The sequence below is a fragment of the Tenrec ecaudatus genome, chromosome 16 (assembly GCF_050624435.1).
Source record: "Tenrec ecaudatus isolate mTenEca1 chromosome 16, mTenEca1.hap1, whole genome shotgun sequence".
Lineage (NCBI taxonomy): Eukaryota > Metazoa > Chordata > Mammalia > Afrosoricida > Tenrecidae > Tenrec > Tenrec ecaudatus.
Genome location: NC_134545.1, coordinates 27,111,814 through 27,137,906, shown reverse-complemented (window position 1 = coordinate 27,137,906; position 26,093 = coordinate 27,111,814). Strand labels below are relative to the sequence as shown.

Here is a 26,093-nt window from a genome sequence, read left to right as displayed (position 1 = left end):
CCCCTCGGATGTCCCCATGCATCCCTTGTCCCTTGAGATCCCGGGAAAAGCAAAGTCAAGGCATTTTCTTCTTCCATAGTGGACAGGGTCGCAGAGCTGAGTCGGAAATGGGTAATGTGGGGTATGAGGGCCTTGAAAAAGTGGGTGGAGATTTCCCTTCTCACTCCATTTTGCCCCTAACTAGAGGAAGCCCCCAGGGATACCCTTTCTAGAAAGATCATTGGGCTTGGCATTGTGGGGGTGATGGGTGGTGACAAGGGGTGGCGGTGGGTGGAGTCCCTGTTGTCTCATTTGGATGCTGAACTGTTCCCTGACTGTGAAGATCCTCCTCAGCCAGCAAGGCAAGGACAGGTGTTGGCACCGCTGGTCCCACAGGGGGGATGCCAGCCTGGGTTCCAGGGAGAGCTGGGGCCAGGGACTCCCCGTGGGGGCGCCTAGCTTTAGAGTTGATCTGCTGATGTGGCCTCAGAGGGCCTCCTCTGTCCAACTCACACCTGCACCCCCGAGTGCCTTCTAAGTGGCCCTGAGGCAGGCGACCCTGAGCAAGACCGAGTGCCCGCAGCAGGCAGCCCGACCTACCTTCCTGTAAGTACATGACTGCCTGCGAGTAGTTCTGCAAGGCGTGGTGGGTCCTCCCGAGGCTGCTGTAGGCCACCGTCTTGGCCACCAGGTCGTTCATCTGGGCGGCGATGCTCAGGTGCTGCTCCTGGTAGACGACAGCCCGCTCGAAGGTGCCCAGTGACTCGTAGGTGAGGCCCAGGTTCCCGTAGGCACGGCCCTGGCCCGTGGGGTTGTTGGTCTCCTCAGCGATCTGCAGGTCGAGCTGGTGGTACTGCAGCGCGGTGTCATGCTCCCCCATCTGCTGGTACACGCCACCCAGGCCGCAGGCCGCGTCACTCTCCAAGGCCCGGTCCTGCATCTCGCGCGCGATGCTCAGCTGGCGCTCCAAGCAGGAAATGGCCTGCTCACAGTTGCCCAGCTGGCTGTGCAGACTCCCCAGCTCGCCGTAGGCCTGGGCCTTGTTGAAGGCCTCGCCCAGCTCATGGGCGACCACCAGCCTCTTCTCGAAGCAGACGAGGGCCTGCTGCAGGCTGCCCATGGCCCTGCAGGGAGGCAGACACAGATGCATTACTCCTTGCAGATGCAGACCCGCCCCAGCCCCAGCCCCATGAGAAAATGAATAGCATTTGTCACTGTCACTTGCTAGAGAGGCTCTTAACTCCTCTTCTAGGTAAAATCCATCACGGGCCCGGGAGTGAGATGCAGGGGTGTTTCATAATCGGGGAGGCAATTCAGAAGGCAACTCAGTGACCTTCCTGTGAGTCTGGGTGGGGACAGGCTCCTCGTCCCAGAGGGAACATCAAATATATTAATAGGGTCCATGATAGCAAGGGAGCTGGTGCACGCTGCAGGCCTCTCAATTTCCATGCCGCCTAGGTGACTTTTGGGGAAATCACTTTGCGGCAGCTGTAAATCTCTCTTGGGTGTGCGGTGGGTGATCGGTCTCATTGGCCCTGGCCGCTGCCTCCTCCCCTCTGGGAGCCCTCGGCCCGCTCCTATCTGGAGTAGCCATCAAGCCTGCACAGGAATTGGAGCAGGTATGGCATCTTCTGGAGTTCCCTGCCCTGAAGAGAAGCACCTCCCCTGGGTGACACGGATCCCCTGCCCTGAGGAAGAGCACCTCCCCTGGGTGACAGCTGCTGAGATGGCTGTGCAGGAGTGGGAGAGCCTGGACTCCCATAGCCAACTTCACGAGTCTGAATGGCTAGGTGACATACCTCCCCACCTAGCAGATGAGTCAGTAGATAGGTAACAATAGAGGCGGTGCCGGCAGAGTCCCTGTGTACAAGGTGTACCTCTTCACAAGGTGTGCCGTTAGCATACAATGAGATCCAAGTGATCAGAGGGCACAGACCTTCTAATTAAAGAACAAATCCACGTGTTCAGCAAAGATCAGTCTACGATTCATGCACCTTCCCCCTTCCCACTCTCTCTCTACTCTGCCATTTGGAGTCAGCTTGCCCCTGGTGGCATAGTGGTTATGCAGTGGGCTGCTAACTGCAAGGTCAGCAGTTCAAAACCACTGACCACTCCATGGGACAAAGACAAGGCTTTCTACTGCTATAAAGAGGGTCAGAAACCACAGAGGCAGTCCTACCCTGTTTATAGGGTCACTAAAAGTCAGAATCAACTTCATTGTAGCATGTGAGTGAGTTCCTGGGTTTAAAGACTGGTGGCTTAGTGGTTATGCGTTGGACTGCAAGGTCAGAAGTTTGAAACCACCAGCTGCTTTGTGAGCGAAAGATGAGGCTTTCTCTCCCCATAAAGAGTTCCAGTCTCAGACACCCACAGGGCAGTTTTATCCTGTCCTCTAGGGTCACTGAGCGGGCATCGATGAGGACAGCAGTGTGCTTGATTTGTGATTGGGGGCGCTGTCTGGTAAGTGTTACACTGCTAACTGCAAAGCCAGCAGCTCAAACGCGCCCACTGCTCTGAGGGAGAAAGACGAGGCTGTCTGCTCTTGTGAAGATTTAGGATGCCTTGGGGCCCCAGAGAAGGCCACCATGAACTGGAATTTGCTTTAGCCCTGGGTTTGGCCCTCAGCAATCTCTGGAGTGCTATGGTATCTTGGGGATATGAACACAGTCTTTCTGGGCCTCAGTTTCTTCTTCCAAAACCCCTCCCCTCAAAGACCCCAAACTCACTTCCCTCAAGTTGGTTGTGACTCACAGCGACCCTGCATTCAGTTTCTGAGGCCAGCCATCCTATGGGTCCAGTCTCATCTTTCTCTCATGGAGGTGCTAGTAGTTTTGAACTGCCAACCTTGCTAACCTATAGGACCCACCTGCTAAGTTCACAGAATTGTTGAGAGACTTGGAGGGGATGGTGTGTGTGGACGTGTTCTGTACTCAGTCAAGGACCATGTACCACAAGGCTGCCCTTCCCTTCCCAGCTGCCCCTGCCATGCTCCCTCAGTCGTGCTTACCTATGTCCGTTTCCTAGGCCCCGGTAGGCCTTGGCCTGGTCTTGCATGCGATTCAGACTCTGGGCCACGGATAAGTACTGTTCATAGTACTTGATGGCTTCCTCATAATCCCCCAGGGCCTCATAACAGTCCCCCAGATTGCCGTAGGCCCGGCCCCTGTCCAGCACGGCCTCATTCCCGCTGAGCTGCTGCAGCATGGCCAGCTGCTGCTCGAAGTAGCCAATGGCTTCCTCCATCACGTTCATGTTCATCTTTGTGATGCCCATGTTGCCGTAGACCTGGGCCTCCCGGCTTGGGTCCTTCAGCTTCTGCCCCAGGTCCAGCTGCTCCTCGTAGCACTTGAAGGCCATTGTGTATTTCCCCAGGGCCATGTAGACAGCGGCCAGGTGCCCGTGAGCCCGGCACTCCCCCGGCAGGTCACTGAGCTCCTGGCAGACCTCCAGCTCCTGGGTGTGGTAGCCTGAGGCCTTGTCATACTTCTGGATCATTCGGTGGGCCGTGCCCAGGGCTGCGTAGGCACTGGCCTCCAACCGCCTGTCCTTGGTGTGGTGGGCCAGGCCCAGCTGCTGCTCATAGAACTTGATGGCCCCGTGGACATCTTTCTTGCAGATGAAGATGTCGCCCAGATTCCCTAGGGCTCGAAATTTGGCCTGAGGGTTATTCAGGGACTGGGCGAGGGACAGCAGGTATTTCTGGCACTCCTCGGCTTTGCTGAAATTCAGCAGCGCCTTGAACGCCAGGCCCAGGTTGCAGTAGGCTTTTGCTTGGCTCAGTTTGTCATGAAGGTCCTTGGCCAGGGCCAGGTCCTGCTCGTAGTACTTGACAGCTTCCTGATAGTTGCCCAGGCAGTAGTGGGCGTAGCCGAGGTTGTGGCAGACCTTCCCTTCACCCTCCATGTCCTGGAGGTCGGGGGCCAGCCGGAGGTACTGCTCGTAATAGGGGGCGGCCTGCAGGTATTCCCCTCGAGAACAGTGGAAATTGCCCAGGTTGCTGAGGGCCCGGGTCTCGCTCTGGATGTCGCGCAGCTCTCGGGCGATGTTCAAGTGGTTCTGGTAATGCTGAAGGGCCCGGTCGTGGGCGCCCAGGGCCTGGTAGGCCACGGCCAGGTTGCCGTGCGTGGAGGCCTGTGAGGCGCGGTCGTTCACCTCCATGGAGATCTGCAGCTCCTGCCGGTGGTACTTGACAGCCTGGTCGTACACGCCCAGTGCGTTGTAGGCGTTGCCCATGTTCCCGTAGGCCCGGCCCTGGGCTGCGTAATCGCTCAGCTCCTGGGCGATGCACAGGTGGGTCTTGTGGAGTTTCAGCGCCGCTTCATAATCGCCCTTCATCTGGTGGATTATTCCTGGAGAAGAGCATGAGAGGGAGAGAAGGTTAACATCACAGAGGAGGACTGGGGCGGGGAGGAATGTAGGGGAGGGGGAAGGAAGAGGAGGGGGAGGGCAGAAGCTGCAATTCTAGGTGCACCATAATACAGCTCCTGACAAGGACAGGGTTGAAAATAACAGAAGGCAGAATGAAATATTCATCAGCTCGCCAGAAGTGGGTCGAGCTTCTTACACTTTGAAGCAACTAGGGGTTGGGGGTGGGGCAGGACAAAAACACTGATGGATTTGATTACAGAAATAAAAATCTTGGAGTTATAAGTGCCTAAAAATGTCAACTACCAACCCAAAGCCAAACTTCCTGCCAGCAAGTCCATTCTGACTCATAGCAACCCTATACGGGCAGAGTCAAACTGCCCCTGGGGGGTTCTGAGCTGTAACTCTTTACCCAAGGACACAGCCCCGTCTTTGTCCCTGGGTGCAACAGGTGGTTTCAGACGGCTGACCTTGCAGATCGCAGCCCAAGGCATAACCACTAAGCCACTGGGGCTCCTGTGTGACAAATAGATACTTAAAAAAAAAAATCAAAGGCAAATGGAGCACCAGATTTTAAAAAGTCCAGTAGCTGCCATATGAAAAGATTGCACCCATCGCCTGCCGACCGTGTTCTGGTGACAGTTTGCTTTGACCTCTGTGTCCCTGAAACACCTCAGCACACCCCTGGATGCCACCCTGACCTCTGGCTAACGGTCTCCCTCATCCAGAGACGGTTAGGTCGCCGGACAGGGAGTTGTCCTTCTCCATGCCAAGGTGCCCCCGACAGGAGGTTGCTGCAGAGATTCAGGCGAGCCCAGCCAGCTTTCATAAAGGCAAAAGGGCAATGGCAGATTCAGGTCCTTGAGCCGGGAAGCCAGTACATCTGGGTGGGCCCCAATCTAGGCCAGGTGGACTTAATTCAGTCAATGGGGTCAACCAGTACTGTGGACCACACCTCCCAGCAGAGGGTCCTACAAAGGCAGAATCAGGAGCCCACCGCCCTTTTCCACTGCTCTTGGACTGGGCTGCGGTTTGGCTGGCCTCCGTCTCCACGTGCGGGTGTGGAGGCCCTGAGGGCGCCTGTGGAAAACCTGAACCGGCTTCTATCCTTCACTTGGATCACAAACCAGGCTTGGGCATGAATTTTTTCTCTTGGGAAGCCAAGGACCCAGTTATATCCTACCTGAGAATCCTAACCATATCTTTGCATTAATGCCGCCCTGGACAAGACTTAATAAACGCTCTCTTTAATAGAGGAATTACAATAAAATTAAAGAAACGTGATTTGCGTCCCCAGAGGATGCTGAGAATGCAACAAGCAAGCACCTGGACCGATGGAAGCCGCTTCAGATCTCAACTGGCAGGAAGAGGCCAGACACGGAAGAAGCAGCCAACTGCTCCTTTGGAGAAAGACGGGGTGCCATGGGAGAGGAGGAGAGCGCGGCTAATCTTTTTTCACAAAGAAATTAACAATCCCCACCCCAGTATCACTGTACACGGACCAGGTCACGTGTACATAGCGCTGTGCACTTGGGGGCCACATCGGAACTGCGAAGTGCAGGGAGCACTGGGGACAGAAGCTGGGACACGCTATGCGGGAGAGGATTGGCAGGAAGCACACACACACACATAGTCCTAAGGCGCCCAGGGACGCGTCCCGACCATGCGTTCTCAGACACGACACGCAAGCTTTGTGCTGAAGGATGCCGGGGTCAGAGGGAGTGGGAAAATCTTGAACCCAGGGCGCGCGCCATGAGATCTTGGATCCCCCACTCAACAGACGGTTAGGCAGTCATTAAACGTGTCATTATGAAATCGGTGCGGACACGTGGCTAAAGAATGTGAAGGGGACCCCGCACGCTCCCTGCGACGGCAATGTAGAAACACGTGTGGGCGGCCCAGGAGGGCGCGAATGCGCAGGTGCGAACCGGCTGCCGACCAGATGGGGTCTGGGTGACCTGCGTGCGGAAAGTTCTTTTAATTCTACAGGCAGTTTTAAAAATCAACAGTAAGAGCCCGTTCAGCAATCCTGATGAACTATGCTGCAGCTAATGGTGAAGGAAGGCGCCCTGGTGGCGCATGGGTTGTGTCGGCCTTGTGTTGATGGAAGAGAGGTTGGTTTGGGTTTCATAGCAGCTACAGGAGCCCCGGTGATGTCGTGCTAACCACAAGGACAAGTTGTTCGAAAGCACCAGCTGCTCCGAAGTATAAAGATGAGGTTTGGTACTACTTCCAGAAAGAGTTTCCCTGGCCCGCAGGGTCACCATGAGCCAGAACTGACTGGAGGCCAAGCGTCTGGCTCTTTTTAACACTTGCTGGGTCAAAATGATCAGCCCTTCTTTGGGAGAAAAGCAAAGCTGCCCGTTCTCGCAAGGATGGGAAGCTTTGTGTCAGAACTGACTTGGCAGCAGCGGGTGGAGGCTCTTCGGGGCAGTGGAGGGTTTAGCGCTGGTGGTGACCCCATCAGCTTCGGAGAGCCGCAGCTTGGAAACGCTGTGGGGCATTCCCTTCTGCGCACACGGGAAAGCTGCGTGGGGACTGCTCACCACCTGTCCTGCTCCTGCTCCGCGTCCTATTGGGGGCGTGGGGGTACATGTGGGAGGGAGGGTCTGCCCCGTCACAGGAGCCCCCGCTAGTCACTGGGCCTAGCCTTCAATTTCACATTCACTAGACATTAATGTGGGACTGTTAGTCACAAGGTGGTGGGGGTGGGGGTTTCCAAGCGCCAGCCATTCTGAGAAAGATGAGGCTGTCTGTCCCCTGAAAGATCGAATCTTGGGGGGCTTTAGACTTCAGATAATATGAGCCATCATTTCACCTCTCAGAGCTGTATTTAGTGCCTCTAGAACAGTGGTTCTCAACTTGTGGGTCACGACCCCTTTGGGGGGGGAGTGTCAAACAACCCTTTCACAGAGGTCACCGGATTCATAGCAGTAACAATATTACAGTTATGAAGTAGCAATGAAGATAATTTTATGGTTGGGGGTCACCACAACATGAGGATCATGGCATTGGGAAGGTTGAGAACCACTGCTCTAGAACAAGAAAAGGGGGTTGGCAAACTTTTGAGACAGAAGAGCCAACCCATTACCTCACAGCAATTGTAAAATTATTTGAAAGCCACAAATATATTTTTACAAACAAATGAAATCACCATTATCTGAACAATATCCTTTAAAGTTTTTCGATTTTACTTCAGAGCCATAAGTATGTCCTGAAAGAGCTGCATAAAGCTCTCAAGCCTCAGTTTGCGGAGCCCTGCTCTAGAACACGAGGAAAAGAATCTGCACAGGAGCAACCCAACTCACCGCCCTCCATCAATGCCGACTCATAGCTGAGCATCAGGCTAAAACCTCCATCATTCTAAACTGTACAGTGCTGCCCAAGCGTTAGTTTTGCATCCAGGAAACGGAATTCCAGAGGTGGGAGTAGTTAAACTACAGTAATTACCCACCTCTACTGTCACATGACAGAAATGTGTTGAAATGTAAAAATAAAGCCGTAACAGTATATTGGCACAATGTGATAAGCCCATTCTACCCGCTACCATCAGGGCAATCTGAATTCACAGGGACTCTAGACAGCAGTGTTTCTCAAAGTGGGCAATATCGACCCTGGAGGGCACTGGGATAATGCGGGGGGGGGGGGGGGGTTTGCAAAAGTAGATACCCACACAGTATGTGGGCCACAGTACAAAAGTTTTTCATTGCTGGAGCAGCATTGAGTAATTTTTTTTTCTGAAAAGGGGCAGGAGGCCACTAAGTTGGGAACCAATGCTGTACAAGATTTCCAAGGCAGCAAATCTTTCTGGGAGCAGAAAGATAACCTCTTCTCCCTCAAACTGGTAGGTTTGAACCCCTGACCTTGCAAACGTTCACATGACAGTGCCACAACAAGGGTGGGGGGTGTCAAGGCGAGAACAAATTTATTTCTTTACATGGAAAGAAGTTTACATTATATCGTTAAGCAGATACATGGTTACAAGACAATGTATTTAAATAAAAACAATGGGCTGTGATCATATACACCTGGTTACAGTTATGCAGACACATACTGCATTGAAATGTATTTAAACGCTAACAGTAGTTATCTTTGGATGGGAGAATTACACTCTTTTTGCTTATCTGTATTTTACATCTTTTTCTATAATGAACACATACCCTTGGTGTAAGGATTATTAGAAGCATTTTGAACTTGGATACATAAGAGCAATCACATTCCTGGGGACTGAGTTTGCTCACTCCCCTGGGTTGGGTACATCACTGGTAAGAATTTGCTCAAAGAAGAGGCTAGAAACTGTGGGGCTTGTTGGACTGTGGTGGCTTCCACGGCCACTGGGATTTCCTATACCAGCAGGGTCACCCACGGTAAACAGGTCTCCGAAGAGCGTCCACGCTGTGGCGGCCTAAGAAAAAGAGCCTGGTGACTCACTTTTGAACATCAGCCAGTGAAAATCTTAGAGGACTAAAGAACACTCGTCTTGCTTGTTTTTGGACGCAGCACCCACAGGGATCAATTGCTGGGGTGGGTAGAGGCAGTTTATGTTTGGAGAAGCAGAGGGCCAAAGAGGGCTTGGAGACCCTGAGGATTGGCTCAGTAGCAGTAAACGGAGTCAGTCAGGGCCATATCTGACCTCCTCTGGCTTTCCTATCGCTAAGAGACAGAGATGAGACGTGCCTCCACGTTCCATATCATTCTTTACTTCCTGACACAAACCATTCCACCCAGGCACTCCACTTGTACACCGTTTCTTAATTTGGCCACACAGAACTCATAGATAATAAAATCATGGGGGGTTATTAGGGAATGAATAGGTTACTACAAATCAGGATCAGTCGGCACTAAGGATATAGTCATTGGTCCACAGCAGGACTTCTCCTCACCCAGCTGCCAAATCTCCCTCCAGTCCTCAGCCTCCCAACCACATGCACCTCTGGCTTCTGCCTCCAAGGACCAGGAAGCTAGCCTGCCGGTCACTCTGCCTCACAGTTCCATAGTCTCTGGGCCAGAGGTGCACAAGGGACTCCATAGTCTCAGCACTGCTCCTCTGAGTTTGTGTCACAGTCCCTGGTTCCTCTAGGTCTCCACCATTTCAGACAGAGATCTGACACAGGCTTTTTCAATGGTCCTGGGCCTTCTCTCTTTCTTGCTGCTTCTGAGATAGCTCATCCTTATAGCCAAGGGAGCAGGAATGAAAGTGGACAATCCCCTCTGTTAATGTTATATATGCTGTATTTGCATCCTCCCCTCCACTCATTTAGTAGGCACTAGAGACATGGGTAGAAGAGTCATAGTAAGAAATTTCACTCCACCACTATGACTCTTACATTTCATTGTCCAGAAGGCTGTTTTGAGTTGGAGGTGAATCCAGGGTAGCTAAACACCACCACCACCACCACCACCACCACCACAATCAGTCTGTCGTTATATACTTGTCTATTCTAGATCTTTCAAGTAAGTGAGATCCTCCAGTATTTGTCCTTCAGTGACTGACCTATTTCACTTAGCATATTTACAATGAGCCCTGGTGGTATGCTTTGGGCTGAGATCCGAAACTACAGCAGCTCTGCGGGACCAGGACTGGGCTTTTATTCCTGTAAACAGTTACAGCCTTGGAAACACATGCCACCTTGGAAATCCCAGCAGCTGCATCACTTAGATCCCCACCAGCAAGGGATCCCCCATGCATGAGGATCCAATTTCTCCACAACTTCACCAACACTTGAGTCACTCACAGGGGCAGGTCTATCTTCTGAGTATGAATTGACCCGATGGCAGTGAGTTAGGTTAGGTTAATGAATGATGATGTTGAGCATGAACTTCTTGGCCATTTAAATTTCTTTGAAGAAATTCCTACCCAAGTCCTTTGACCATTTTGAAAAACTGAGTAGTCAGTTTGTGGCTGAGTTGTAGTGCTTTATATATTCTGGATATTAGACCCTTATCTAATATACCCACTGTCTTCCCGTCAATTTTAACTCATTGTGGTCCTCTATAGCATTTCTGAGGCTGTAAACCTTTTGGGAATAACATCATCTTTCTCCTGAGGAGCAGCTGGTGGGTTTGAACTGCCTACTTTGTAGCTAGCAGTGCAATGTCTATCCATCCCCCCCGCCCCCCACACACTCACAAATCTCACTGCCTTTGAGTCCATTCTGAATCCTAGTGACCCTATAGGACACAGTAGAATTGTTCCTGTGAGCTTCTGAGACAGGAGTAAAAAGCCTGGTTTTTCTCCCTCAGAGTGGCTAGTGGTTTTGAACTGCTGACCCTGCGGTTAACAGCCTAATGTGTAACCACTATGCCACCAGGGCTCTTTACCCCACACTAGCTTTTCTTCATCTCAAATACAGTTTACACGTGTTTTCCCCTATTCCATTTTTACTTTGTTTTAAGCATTTTCACTATTTCGTTTTACATTTTTACTTTTAAGAAATGCCTCTTGAAATGTTTTGAGAATGATGATGGCAACAAATGTACAAATGTGCTTGACACAATGGATGGATGTATGGATTGTGATGTGAGTTGGACGAGCCCCCAACAAATGAATTTTTTAAAATACCTTTTGATACACAAAAATTTTAAGTGTTGACGGAGTCCAGCCCATCTGATTTTTTCCTTTTGTTGCTCCTGCTGGAATCCTTTCCAAGGTGGGAAACTGTTAGGTAGCTAGCTTGGGGACAGGGGGTTGTCCCCCCCCCCATGCTTGCAAAGGCCCCATAAAGGTTGGAAAGCAAGCAAGCAACTATTGAACACCCCTGAAGACTCTAAACTGAGCATGCACAAACACAATCCCCCCCCACCCCAGGCCCAGGCCCAACCAATATCGTGGAGATACCCACCTTAGGTACATCACACAGGTAGGCCTAACTCAGCCAATGGGGTCAACGAATACCATCAACCACGTCTCCTTAGCCAGAGGTTTGAAATATCCTGGCTGTGGAAAGACCTCCCTCTTTTTCACTCTGCCCCTGGTCAACAGCAGGTGGAAGGTGAGGGTCTCCCGCCCTGGCATGGGCACACATGCACCAGCTCCGAGCCTACTCAGGGCCCAGCCTCTGGGTCCAAATGCTCTTTGTCTCTGGGCCCCCCACATACTCTTAGCCGCTAGGATTCTTGGGCTTTTGGCCTCCTGGCATCCCACCCCGCCTCCCCCGCCCCCAGTTCCGCATGTGTGGGTGTTCTTTTCCAAGTGGTTGTTCATGCCCAATTGTGAACCCCAGCATGACTTCTGCGTGGCTTGGCATGCTTTCTAGAAATAGCGTGTGCCCTTTTGAGACTGAAACTTGTCTTGTCCTTCATAAAAACTCACTTGGATTACAAAACGTGCTTCTGCATGAATTCTTTCAGCGTGCAAAGCGAAGAACCGAGGTACAACCCACTCCAGGAACCTAACATTTAACTTTTAGTGAACATTTCTGTTCTAGAAACCCAAGTTAAACATGTGTCTGGAAGCTACTTTCACGTAAGAGAAAACATTCAGATTTCACATTTCCGGACACCCTTAGAGAACACGAATCCGTTCCACCCTCTCACCCCAGCCCCTGAATTTTTAAAGTGGACACCCAAGACTGTCTAGCCCAGAGTCCAAAGTGTGGGCCCAGCCAGAGCGGGGAAGACAGCCCCCAGGGTCTGCATCTCAGAGCCTCTGCATGGTTTTAGCCTCCCATAATCTGCATTACACTGTCAGGCTCTTTGTAATAGGGAGCATGACCACGTGCTGGGTCCTAAGGCTGGAAGGAGGAGAGAGGTGGTGAAGCAGCATGGATGCCCCTCCCAAAGCAGCTGGATGCCCCCTCCTGGGATGCTGTTCCTTGCACCCCATCGTGCTCAGAAAAGCCACTGCACGCATTCAACTTAGGAAACCTAAGGAGGTGCTGTCTTTAAGACAGCCACTTAACGGGGGCCCTTGCTTGCTTATTGTTTTAACGGGTCCATTTTGGGTGCCTCTGTGAGGTTAGGTTACACTGGTCTTGAAGAAGAGGGCGGACACTCCAGCAGTGTTGCGCCATCAGCATACTTTGCAAACGATAAGGCGCTGGAGCTTGAGCAAGCAAGGAACGCAGCTCTTGCTCTGGCGGCCTCGAGGAGCCTGGGCGAGTTAACAGGGAGCAGTTGGGATGATAACGGCTACCCAGGGTTCATCGATTTGCCAAAGACAAGGCCTGCTGGGTCTGACAAAATGATCTGAACTCCAGCCAGCTTCCCCACGCGCTGCCCCGCCCGCCCCTCCTCGTCTCCTCGCTCCTAGGCCGCCCCTCGCTCAGCTCCTGCCCCCTTCAAGGGGCCAACCGCACAGGCGCGGGCTGGGCCGGGCTTGTTCCCGTCGGCCCCGCCCCCGCGGACGGACGGATGGACGGACGGACGGCCGCCGCCAGCCGGGAGGGTTCTGCAGGGGGCACTCCCCGCCCGGGGCAGCCCTTCTCTTTGTCGAGGAAGCCTAAACGCGGCGCCAGCGGAGCGCGCGCCCACGCCCAGGGGATAATCGGCGGCTCCGCCCTCCCTTTCGCGCCCACAGCGTGAGTTCGCGGGCCGGCCCGGCACTCCTCCAGACCCGCCGCAGGCCGTGGGCGCCCGGGCGGCAGAGGGCGGGCCGCGGCCGAAAGCTAGGCCAGAGGCGCAGGCAGGCAGGCTCGCCTCCACACCGAAGGGCATTTTTGCCCAGAGAAGCGCCGACAGTCACTGCAGCCCGCGCTCTTAAAGCCACGCTGGCGCTGTTTGGCAGACTTGCTCCAGAGACGGAGGACCAGCGCCATCTTGTGGACGACGTCGCGGTCTCGGGACTACATTCCCCAGAATCCCCTGTACTCTGTGATCAGGAACCCGTCTATGGGACTGAAATTCCCAGAATCCCTCACGCCCCGTGGGAACCCGTGTCTCTCCCTACACGTGAGGTGGGGAGCCATTTCCTTGGACCCCAAAAGCCTTGAGGTCATGGCTCCCCTGCAGTTGGTGTGGTGAGGTTCCACTGAGTCGCTTCTGACTCCCAGTGACCTACTAGGGACAAATGAGTGAAATACTGCCTGGTCCCGTGCCACCCTCACCACTGTTACCTCTGAGCCCACTGTAGAGGCCACGGTGCCGATCCAGCGCACATCTACGAGTTCCTTTTTTGCTGCTCCTCTGCTTTACCAAGCATGGTGCCCTTTTTCAGGGACTAGTCTATCCCGACAACATGTCCGAAATACAGGCGACAAAGTCGCATCATCTAGCTACTGAGGCGCATTCTGGCTGTACTTCTTCCAAGACAGATGTGTTTGTTTTGACTCCCTCAGAGATCCCCGTAAAATTCTCCAGGGTTGCCTCTGTGTCTAAGCAGAGTAATTTTTTCTCTTGGTAAGAGATAAGAACCTGTTCCGGTAACAGGAGTAACTGCTCAATACATTTGGCTTTTATTATTAATCATCACCGGTCAAAGACTAAGGGAACGAGCCAAGCAGGAAAAGATCTTTGAAAACTAAAACACAGAGCTTCATAGCCGCAAATGCTAGTAGCCTTTCCCCCAGGAATTCTTTGAGGAGGATCTCAGTATACTGCCACAATGAGCACCTTCTTTTCTTGAAAATATTACTTGTTTGTTAACAGTATACTATGAATAGTGCACAAGCCACAGGGGGCTTTAAGAGCTCATCTGTTCTTTCACTCTGCTTTCAAACAAAAGAAAAGCCAAATCAAACCAAACTCACTGCCAGACTTGATGATGACTCTTAGCGACCCTATAGGACAGGGCGAATTTCCCCCTGTGGGTTTCTGAGTCTGCAATTCTTTACAGAAGTAGAAAGCCTAGTCTGACTCCCTTGGTGAAGCTGGTGGTTTCAAACTGCTGACCTTGTGGTCTAATGTGTAACCACTACTCCTCCAGTACTCTTCAAAGAAATCACAGGGTATGGGAATTCATAAGTTCACATCATAAACGACACCATGCTTGGGTAGGAGGGAAAGGCCAAACCTGTTTCATACACAGAAGGCTGCAGTCCAAGACCTTGGAGTGGAAAGCTCCACGGTAGATGTGTAACCAGATGTCTTTTCTAATTCAAGTTCTAGTGTCCCGACATTGATGTGCCTGGGGCGGGTCTCCATTATTTTTGCCAGTGGAGGACAGCAAAGGTTCAGAGATTTTTTAAAGTGCCAAATAATTCCAAAATTATTTAGTCTATGATGTCAGCTACAAGCCTTTTTCTGAGGGGACTTCTTCTGAGAAGTTTCCTGTGCCTGGTTCCCTACTCAGGAGTGGTGTGGTGGTTATGAATTGGGCTTGTATCCCCAAAGTCAGTAGTTTGAAACCACCAGCCACTCTGAGGGAGAAAGACAAGGCTCTCTATTACCACAAAGAGTTACAGTCTCAGAAACTCACAGGGTCGTTCTACCCTACCCTATCCTATAGGGTTGCTATGAATCAGACTTCATTTACTCCTGGAAACATCCCAGGGGGGCCACAACTGTGGTCTCAGAGACCCAGATGGTCCAGCAACTTACTGGAGCTTGTTGATAGTGTGTCACTGCCCAGTCCATTCTGACTCCCAGTGGCCCTGTGCCAGAGTACAATGGCCCCCTAAGGATTCCCAGCTTGTCATCTTTAGGGGAACTGGTCGCCAGGTCTTTCCTCTTACAGAGTCACTGCTGGGGCTGGACTGCAAACCTGTTAGCTTTAACCACTGTGCCACGGGAGCTCCAGACCCAGGCTTTCTGAGCTCTACGTGGCAGAGCTGGGGCTGGAAGCCACATAATCCCCTGACTCAGGAGCCCAAGCTCCCCGTATCTGCCACATCTTCTTGTGAAAGGTGAATGCGATTTTGTTCCCATTCTTCTTTATTAACATTAGTATACTTTGGTGGCAAGCTAACCCCGTGGCAGCTATCGAGGAACAGATTGATGGGTTGGCTAAATTCCTATCAGGAGAGTGGAGAAGGGTACATTAGAAACCAGGAAGCCCTGAGAGCCTCGGCCCTGCTGGAGAAGGGTCGAGATGTAATCACCGGCCTGGGCGTCACCTCGGGAGAACTCTTGGGCCATTGCACACGGAGCCTTCAATCATTTATCTTAATTACATCTGTCTACTTTTTCCTACGGAACCTCCAAGCTCATCCTGCTCCTCCCAAGGATAATTGAAGTTACTAGCCTGCTATCTTCTTTTGCTTCAGCAGCAATTTAGGACGTCTTCAGTGACATTGAGAACTCGGAGGCACTTTTGTCCCAGATCCCAATTGCCCTTCCCTTCTGTTACAATTCTGAGGAGCACGCTGCGATAAGGTTGAGGAAATCCCTGCCACCATGCTCTCCTCCCAACTTCAGCGCTCTCTCTCTCTCTCTCTCTCTCTCTCTCTCTCTCTCTCTCTCTCTCTCTCTCTCTCTCTCTCTTTCTCTCTCTCTCTCTCTCACACACACACACACACACACACACACACACGCACACCCTCCCTCCTGGCAACACATTCAGCTGGAAACTGCCTTTTTAAGCAAACTTAGAGGACATGAAGTGTAGTCAACAGAGAAACAGAGAGGTCCTGATGCTCCATCCCTGGCTCCTCCAGAACCCCCTTGAGGCTACACAGGCCCAGACTCAATTCCTTTGTAGTCCTCACCTGCCACCAATTCAGAGGCCTGGGGAAAAGGGGCAGTGGCGAGCAGCCAGCCTGGAGTCATGGGCCCTTCCCTGCCGTCATTCACCTTGACGCCTGCTTCTCGCTCCCTCAGATGGCTCGAGAGCAAGTCTGCAGGTGAGCTGCTCACACACTCCAGGGGCCTGTGCAGCTGTAAATCCTGAGGCAGTGAGAAAGATTAATTGTGCTGTGGAGTAGGGGAAGTCATAATTAAAACTATTACAGAGGAGGTGGCTGGAGAAGGCGAGCCAGTGATAAACGATAAGGAGGGAAGTGCTGGGCACAGCGATGGCCCTGGCCAGGCTGCTGTGCGAGAGCCTGGGGGGGACCCCCAGAGCAGAGTGAAGAAGAGGCTGGGCCTGCATGGCCAAGCCCTGCCATCAGTCTCCCTGTGCCTGTAAGACACATGACCCACGGTACAGAGAGCTTCCGTGGGCAAACAGCTTCCTTCTGCTCCATGTGCCTGGGGTCGGCTCACTGACCCTGAGGTTGCTGCTGAGGCTCCTCGCTGATGCCCAGCCTCGGGGAGCTGGCCACGGCCCTTCTCGCTGGCAGGGGACAGTGAGGGCTGACTGAAAGGTATTGATGTGTTTGGGGGTCTAGCCACCCCTTTGCTGTTCTCCCTGGGCTGCTCCAGCCCCGCCCATCACTGCCCCTTCCAGAGGCAGCTGGCTCCCCTGCTGCTCACACCTACCCTGCCTTGCTTGTTCTGTGGGAGATGTGCTTGTCCGGCTCACTTTCCTCTCTGCCCGTGACCCTATAGACTCTTCCTCCTCCCCCCGCCACTGTCCGGTTCCCACCCACGTCCAGATCTGTAGGGATGGTGTGAGGCTAAGTTACAAAGCACTGCTACACATTCGAGCTACCTTCAGGAAACAGGGGCCCTGGTGGTGGAGTGGGCTTCGGCGGTGGGCTGCAAGTCCAGCGATTCAAAACCAGCAGCGGCTCGGCAGGAGAAAGATGAGGCTTTCTACAGCTACAGTCTGGGGATCCACAGGGGCCGTTCTACCCTGTCCTTAGGATTGGTGTGAGACGGAATCAACTAGATGGCAGTGACGTGTTGTTTTTATTTTTAATGAAACAAAGGCATTAACACGTGAGACCATGGTATCCCCGTATGTACACAGATGAAGGGGGTGTTTCTAGCTCTCTAGTGCTGTCCTCAAGAATGCTGTGTCCTCACAGTTTGCACACGGCTGTGGATCAAGTGAAAGCCAAAATTTCAAATCCCAAGGGTGTAGTTAAAGGTTAAAACGTAACACCTTATCATTTGTTCTCCCTTTGACCCATTTAAAATGTGTTCTAGTCTTTATTATTTTTTGCTTTCTTACCAATTGAGGTTTTTCTGTGTTTTATTTTGTTGTTATTGATAGAGGTTTGTGTTTCTTTGGGGGGGGGTTGGCGAATAATTTTCTTTAGGTGTTATCTCTAAAAACTCATTGCTATCGAGTCCATTCTCATGGCAACCCTACAGGACAGGGTAGAACGCCCCTGAAAGTTTCTCAGACTATAGCTCTATGGGTGTAGAAAGCCGTGTTTTTCTCCTGGGAAGCGGCGGTGGTTTCAAACTGCTGACTTTGCAGTTAGCAGCCCAATGCATAACCACTATGCCACCAGGTTTCCCAGGGCAGGGAAGGTTGAGGGGAAGGGGGAGGTAGCAATAATCTGTACAATCAATCTTAAAATGGTCTAAGATTGCGGTGATGATCGCACAATTCTTTTAACGCCTTTTACACCAGGGAGTTGTCTGACATGGGAATTCTGTGTCAATAAAAGTTTTTAAATTTTGGGGTGCTCTTTGATGGCATGCCAAGATGGGAGTTTGCACATCTTTATCTTAAAGTTCACTTATGCTGTCCCTGGTCATGTCCAGTCTCCTGCCAACCAATGGATTTTTAAATTTCTGGGACACTTTTATAGCATACCCTTTCCCTTCTTTGAATTTCGATGATACACTGGTTATCTGTTCTTGCATGTCATCTGTTCTGAAAGCATCAGAACCTGTGGCATATTAATCACAGTTGGGTTAAGCTCCCGGCCTATAAGAGCTCCAGCCATCAAGTCTATGTCGACTCATTGTGACTCTACAGACAGGACAGAACTGCCCTTGTGGGTTTCTGAGACTGTAACTCTTTGTAAGAGTCGAAAGCCGTGTCTTTCTCCTGAGGAATGGAGTGGCTGGCAGTCTCAAACTGCTGACCTTGTAGTTAGCAGCCCAAAGCATAAGCCACCACGCCACCAGCGTCTCAGCCAAATCTATGTGTTCTGGTGCTTGGTTTCTTCAGACTAGTTTCTTCTTGCCTTTAGCATAACTTGTGGATTTTTTCTGAGAGCAGGGTAACAGAGACTGAAGTCAACAGGTTTTCAATGTGAAGGTGAATTCTTATCTGCCTAGTAGTTATTCTGGGTTTACTGTTGTTTATTGCTTTCAGCCTTTGAGTGTCCTTGTTTTTGGTCCCACCATGTCTTTGGGAGGAGACTTGGGAGCTCCTAACCATGAGTTCAGCCATTCAAAACCAACCCCAGGGAACAATGAGGCTTTCTTCTCCTGAAAAGAGTTACAGTCTCGGAAAGCCACAGGGTCACTATGAGTCGAAAATCGACTGGTTGGCAGTTGTCTTGACTTGGTTGCTTTGAGGTTTTCCTAGCTTTTCCTTCTTAAATCGTCTGAGCCTGGAAGTTTGTTCCATTGACATTCTGTCCTACAGTGACTGAGTGATGTGGTGGTTGGGGAAGGGACAGTACAATCCAACCATTAGGTGGTAGGTCTGTGCTCCAGGGCAGTGACCTTTACAACTGCTTCTCACCTTTCTTCTTTTCCCCTAAAGCGAGATAGGTTGGCTAGAGGGCCTGATGCTGCACACCTCCCAGTAAGGAGGCCTTGGTAAGGCAGCTTCTTTTGCCCACAGGGGAGGGTATAGTGCTCTGGGCTCGGATCCATGTTCCATCATCAGTTTTTAAAGAGATGGAAACCCTGACCACCAACTTTATATGGCAGAGAAAGAGACTCAGGATAAATTACGCCCTACTAGAGTAGAACAACAAACCAGGAGGGATCATATGTGACCTCAAAATTTACTATGCAGTCATGACAAGGGCCTGCTACATGGGTCAAAGAGTACAATGAGAATGCACAGACTGGGAGTGGGGGTGGATTGACAGCAACATATCAGGCAAAGAACTAATCTCTAAAATGTATAGGAAATGTCAACATCTAATGACAAAAAGGCAGATGACCCAATTAAAAGTGACTGAGCAGGGTGCAGTATAGCACCAATGAAACACACATGAAACTTTCCTCTAGTTCCTTGGTGTATCCTTTCCCCCCACTATCATGACCTCAATTCTACCTTACAAATCGGATTAGACCAGAGCATGCACAGTGCTACAGATAAGAGCCCGCAACACAGGGATACCGCCCCCCAACCCCCCAGCACCATCCATGAGAGTAGAGATACCAGAAGAATTAGGGGAGGGTTGGGGGGAGAAATGGGGACTTGATCACAAGGATCAACCTATAACCCCTTTTCAGGGGGACGGACAACAGAAAAGTGGGTGAGGGGCGACAGCGGACGATGTAAGATATGAAAATAATAATCTATAACTTATCAAGGGTTCATGAGGGAGGGTAGGCGGGGGAAGGAGGCGGAAGAAATGGGGAGCTGATATCAGGGGCTCAAGTGGGAAGGGAATGCTTTGAATATGATGATGGCGGCATATGTGCAAATGTGCTTGACATCCTGGACGAATGTATGGATTGTGATAAGACATGTAAGAGCCCCCAATAAAAGTATTTTTAATGAATAAATCTTTTTATTGGGGCTCATACAACTCTTATCACAATCCGTACATACATCAATTGAGCAAAGCACCCTTATACATTTGTTGCACTCGTCATTCTCAAAATTCACCTTCCACTTGGGTTCCTGGAATCAGCTCAGTTTCCCTTTTTCCCCCCTCCCCCTTCCTCCCCACTCCCCCTCCCCCCTGGTCCCCTGATAGTTTATAAATAATTATTTTATCTTATTTTACACTCCCCGGCATCTCCCCTCACCCACCTCCCCATTGCCCATCTCCCAGAGAGGAGGTTGGTTACACATAGATCTCCAAAATCGGTTCTCCCTTTCTACACCCCCTTCCATCCTGGTGTCGCCACTCCTACTGCGGGTGTTGAGGGGTTCGTCCGTCCTAGATTCCCTGTGTTTCCAGATCCCTACTGCACCGCTGTACATCCTCTGGTCTAACCAGGTCCGCAAGGTAGAATTGGGTCATGATGATTGGGAGGGGAAAAGTATTTAATTAAAAAAAAAGTGGACTGGGGACATGAATAGATACTTTGCTACAGAAAATATTCAAGTCATCAACAAAAACAGAAATATTAGCCATTAATGAGGGGGCAAATCAAGACAACAACAAGATAGCTTTGGCATTAACAGCCAAGTTTAAAAAGCAACAGAAAACAACAAATGTTGCTTCAGGGCATGGAGAGAATGGAACGCTCCCACCTCTGGTGGGGTTGCAGATTGGACACAACCACTGCAGACACCGGTGTGGTCTCCTTCAAAAGTTGGAAACAGAAATGCCATCTGACCCAGCAGCAACCCCTACGGCAATAAGAGCCATGACACAAGCATGTCCGTGCACAGCCGCGGGCATGTCAGAACAGTAACGAATCTGCCAAGCACTTGATACGATGGCCAAACCTGGAGGATATCATGCTACCTGAAATTCTACCTCATGTTTCCTAGTTCTTTCTTCCAGCCTTCTGACCCTTGTCCTTGACCAGGGGCGCTGAGGATTTTTTTTTTTCCTGAACAGGGGAGGGTAGGCCAAATAAGTTTAGGAACCTAGGGGGTATTAGTAGTTTCCATGATGTTACATGGTGGAGTTTGCAATGTGTAAATGACCTGTTGAACGGAAAACTGATTTTATCTGTAAACAATTCACATGGAGTTTTAAAGGAAAGGAAGAATGCTACTGTTAGTCATTTTCCCTCCAAGAACTTGAGTTGTGTTGGAGAGTCCCCACCCCCCCTCCCCCTCCGGACTCTGTCTGGGACCTTCTCAGTGTGTGCAGGGGTTATGACAGGTGGCAGTGGTAGCTGGGCTCCACCTAGTCTTCTGATCTCAGGTTAGAAGAGGCTGTGAATCATGCGGACTCTTCGTTCTGTGGACTCGTTTCTTCTTCGAGCCTTTGCTTTCTCTCCTCCTCTTTTGCTCCACACAAATTGAAACCAAGAGTTGTAGCTTAAATGGCCCCAGAAGCTATCACCAAGTTAGGGCATAGAGTATTATCTTTATGAACTATGGTCTGCCAGCTCACTGAGTTGTCCCATCAGACTATGGTCTTGAGCCTTTAGATCCTGTAAGATGTTTTGATATGGCCAGGAGGTCTCTTAACTGGAAACCTGTATCAAGTTTAGCCTCTAACAAGTCAACAATCACAGTTTAAGTGTTGCTAACATTTCCTGGCTCCAGTGGCTTCTACTTCTGGTAATGGTGATTCTCTGTGTTTGTTTGTTTTTTTAAGTCTCTTCTGTTTTCAGGGTGTTGGTCTGCCTCATGACCTCAATTCTCTGGCGGCACCAAGAAGAGCTGTTAATTTTCAGTTTTAGCTTGTTTTTATCATCTTCTTGTGAAGACAGAAGTGATGATATAAAAATCTCTTTACACTTTGGAGCAGAAAAAAATTGACTTTTAAAAAAAAAATTAAAGGTTGTGATTTATTCATTGTGCTTGTGATTCATTCATTGTGCCCTGTGCACAACAGAATGGAGCACTGCTCTTTGCTTTAAAATTTGTACTGAGGAAACCACACATTTTGCCATCGGAATCCTCCATGATTCAAATCCCTCTTGAGAAATGTGAGAATTCAGCTTTCTTTCCATGATGAATGCTAACTTCCATCTTTTGGATTATGAGTTGTAAGCATTTCTCTTTTTGCGTGGGCTACCAGGAAGCTCTGAGTCAAACATGAAACTCTACTATAACAACTGGGTTAGCCCTCTGAGTGGTACATTTGGGCTCTTTTCCCTTGTGTTGGCTTCCTATCTTCATTTGTGTTTCTTTTGGGTTTGATTTTCTATTATACCCTCACTTGACATTGTCAGCAAAATAAGCTCCCATATGGAACGAAAGGGATCACTGTACCTAAGCAAGCAAATGTTCCATGCTCCACTGACTGCCTGAGCCACTTGCCTGCCACTTCTCAGCTTTTCTACCAGCTTTCAGGATTGAGAGCTGCAGTGACTTGCAGGCAGCAGCCACCGCACGGAGCCCTGATGGCGGAGTAGTTACATGTTGGGCTGCGAGCCCCAGAGCAATTCAAAACCACCAGCTGCTCTGGAAGAGAAAGACGGGCCTTTCTACTCCCATAAAGAGTTACTGCCTTGGAAACTCACAGGGGCAGCTCTACTCTGTCCTACAGGGTCACTGAGTTGGCACTGATTTGAAGGCACTGAGTTTCGTTTTTTCCTTTTAGCCATCACGTTATGGGAGAAAAGTAGCGTGACCAGAATCATCTGATCTGAATTCATGTCTAGCACTTCATCATCAAGTGCTCCTACCGAAGCAGCTGCTTCTCCTGGCCTGGTTTCCTCTATCCCAGAAGGTTACCGTGGAGAGAAATCGCAACAGCAAATGCCAAGGTGTGGTGCTCAGGTTTCTCTGGTACTAGAATGATTCCAAAGCTTCTGTTACCACAGTCCTTCCTTGATAGTACAAAGACCAAAGTGTCAACCTGCCTCTCTGGCTACATTATTTTGCGAGAGTGGACTCTGCTCCCAGTCTTAGAGGTCCCTGCACTTCACCTAAGAGAGCACGGGCGAGGATGTGAGAGTAGGCCTTCTCACCCACGGAAAGTGCCAAGTCATGAGCAGTGAGAGTATCATTGCTAAGCTCTCCTTAGGCAGGGAGGATGGAGCCCTTTCTTTAAATGTGCCAGTATATGTTTAAGGGGAAAGGAAAGGGTGTCTGCCCCTCAGGGTCATTTGGAGATGTGGGGGAGCATTTTTGGTTGTCAAAAGACCTGGGGAAATTACACTGGCAGGTGATGGGCGAGGTCAGGGGTAAAAAAAAACTCATAGCACAAAAAAACTCCAAGACCAAACTCACAGCCACTAAGTCAATTCTGACTCATCGAGACAAAAGCACACAGTCTCCTTTCTCCTGAGGAATGGCTGATGGGGTTGAACTGTCAACCTTGCAGATCACAGTCTAGTGCTTCCCTGACTATACTAGGGAGAGAGAGAGAGAAAGAAAGAAGAAGAAGAAGATGATGATGATGGGTGATTTCCCTCTTCAGTATGCCTTTCTTACTCTGTCATACTTCCTACCACTGATGGGTCTACTCAGGGCAGAGTGTGATGGTTCAAAGCACAGCCACTGGACTTGAAGGTAAACAAGCGGCCATCTAGCTCAGAAGCAACAAAGCCCACATGGAAGAACACATAAGCCCATGTGATCACGAGGTGCCGAAGGAATCAGGTATCAGGCAAAAAATAACAAAAAATCATATCATTGGGTGCACACCTCCATGATACGATCGCTGAGTACAAACGGTGCATAAGCAAATGTGGTGAAGGAAGCTGATGGTGTCCAGCTATCAAAAGGTATAGCGTCTGCGGTCTTCAAGGCTTGAAGGTAAACAAGCGGCCATCTAGCTCAGAAGCAACAAAGCCCACATGGACGAAGCACACCAGCCTGTGTGAACACGAGGTGTTGAAGGGATCAAGTATCAGGCATCATCAGAACAAAACATCACATCATTGTGAATGAGGGGGAAGGGCAGAGTAGAGACCCAACGCTCATTTGTCGGCCACTGGAAAGCCCTTTGCAGAGGGGTCTAGGGGAGGAGATGTGTCAGTCAGGGTGCAATGTAGCACCGATGAAGAATACAACTTTCCTCTAGTTCCTAAATGCTTCCTCCCCCCACCCACCCACACTATCATGATCCGAATTCTACCTTGCAAGTCTGGTTAGACCAGACGATGTACAATGGTGCAGATAGGAGCTGGAGACACAGGGAATCCAGGGTGGATGATACCTTCAGGACTAGGGTGATACTGGGAGGGTAGAGGGAGAGTGGGTTGGAAAGAGGGAACTGATTACAAGGATCTACATGTGACCTCCTCCCTGGGGGACGGACAACAGAAAAGGGAGTGAAGGGAAATGTTGGACAGGGCGACATATGACAAAATAATGATTTATAAATTATCAAGGGCTCATGAGGGAGGGGGAGCTTGGAGGGAGGGGAAAAAAAGAGGACCTGATGCCAAGGGCTTAAGTGGAGAGCAAATGCTTTGAAAATCGTGAGGGCAAAGAATATACGGATGTGCTTTATACAATTGATGTATGTATATGTGTGGATTGTGATAAGAGTTGTATGAGCCCCTAATAAAATGTAAAAAAAAAAAAAAAAAAAAAGAAGACTGCATCTAAAGTAAAAAAAAACAAACGAAGTGCAGCCATTGGAGTCAAATTGCTGGTTCAAGTCCTGGGTTGGCCTCTTGGTTGTTGTTAGTTGCTGTTGAGGCAATTCCAACTCAGGAGACCTCCTTGCAAAGCAGAACTACCCCAGATGGTCTCCAGGCTGACCACCACATTTTTTTTGCCTGCAGAATGGCAGGTGGGCTTGACCTGCTGGCCTTTTGCTTAGCAGCAGACTGCTTACCCATGGCACCACCAGGGCTCCTTAAACACTAAAAGCAGTAGCAGCAATAATAGACAAACCCCTCCCTTGGTGAGTTCACCAGTACTACGACACTGACGGCCAACTCTGTGATTCCCGGCTACACAGTTCCATCTCCGCACACCAGCTGTCTCCTGGACACGTCTGTCTGAACCTGAGTGTTTCCCACGTGTCTGTTGAGTTGTTAAGCTGAAGGAAGTCTGAACTCGGTCTAATATGTATGGCACCTGTTAGTCCTCAGACCTCTAGGATCTTAGCTGATTTGAGGACCCAGGCTGGGTCCAATTTGGAGGACATACACAGGGGCCATGTAGCCACTAAGTTATAGAGTTAGGACTTGACCTCAGTCCACTACTTTAAAAAAATGGATTTTTATTGTGAATTAGGTGGGGGGTTTACAGTTCAGACCATGAACTCTACATTCAATAGTTCAAACCACTCATCCACCCTGTCCCCCGCCTATCCTATCCCACCCCCAACCCCTCTGATTCCTCTTCTCCCCCCTTGTGGTCCTCCATCCTTCCTTCCACCCAAGCCAACTTCTGAGTCCATTACTCCGTTTTCCCATCCGTGCCCTCCCTCCCTTGGGCGCCCTCAGAGGTGGTTGGTTCCCTTTGGTGTGCAAGTCTTTGACTGGGGTTATCCTTATAGCAGCGGTTTCATACAACATCTGCCCTTTGGTTGAGCCCATCTTTTCTTAGCCAAGTTCCTGTGCATGCCCCTGCCCCCACCCACCCCAGTCCTCTGCCCCTCTAAGAACTGGAGGCAGTAACAGCTGTAGAATTTGGTTGTACAACCAAAGGTAAGGACACAGCCCACCCTACATAGCAACACTCTGTAACCCAGAGAGGGTGAGGGCGTGGGGTATGGCAGGCATGAGGTCGGGTGGTCTGCACAGACCAGTAGGGAGAGCCCTGGGAACGGGGCCGGAGTAGAAGAGATTCCAGTCTGCCTGGAGCACAGATCGTGGAATCAGCTTCTGCGAGGCCATCAGGTCTGAAAAGCTTCACTTCAGACATTCCCACTGAGCTGCAGACTCACACTCGGTGAGGGTGTGACGGGTTCTGGCTAAATTAAGTGTGATGCTATCAAACCACGGGACTCATCTCTTCTGCTCCTTTTCCCTATTAGCACATGGCCTTTTGGCTAGGGCAATTTCGAAACCACGGGAAAGAGCAAAGCAGGGCTGGATCTATGAACCAACTGGCTGCTGGCACCACTGCCCTGGTGGTGCAATGCTTATGCATTCAGCTACTTCCATCCCATTTTGTTTAATTGAGAAGGATTTCCTTTAGGAATTGGAGGCTCTGAAGGCTGGTTCCCTGGTGTGCATCCCAGAGATGCTGTCTACATCATTTCTTCCTAGGAGGTGCCTACCAAGACTTCAAATCTGAAACTCCATCTACTTCCTCTGTTCCTGGTGCCCACGGCCAAAGCAGAGAGCCATACAGGCGTCAGCTA

The 26,093-nt window shown here is 50.5% G+C and overlaps 1 protein-coding gene across 4 annotated transcripts in view; it reads right to left on the bottom strand.

The window, feature by feature from the left end:
* Positions 1-26,093, bottom strand: part of TTC28 (tetratricopeptide repeat domain 28) — a 696,928-nt gene that overhangs the window by 64,076 nt on the left and 606,759 nt on the right. For all 4 annotated transcript variants that reach the window (XM_075534764.1, XM_075534766.1, XM_075534765.1 and 1 more), the window contains 2 exons: positions 2,987-4,328; positions 580-1,103 (listed from right to left, as the gene is read on the bottom strand). In XM_075534764.1, the coding sequence (XP_075390879.1) occupies positions 580-1,103; positions 2,987-4,328 (1,866 nt within the window). The remainder of the gene's footprint in view (positions 1-579; positions 1,104-2,986; positions 4,329-26,093) is intronic.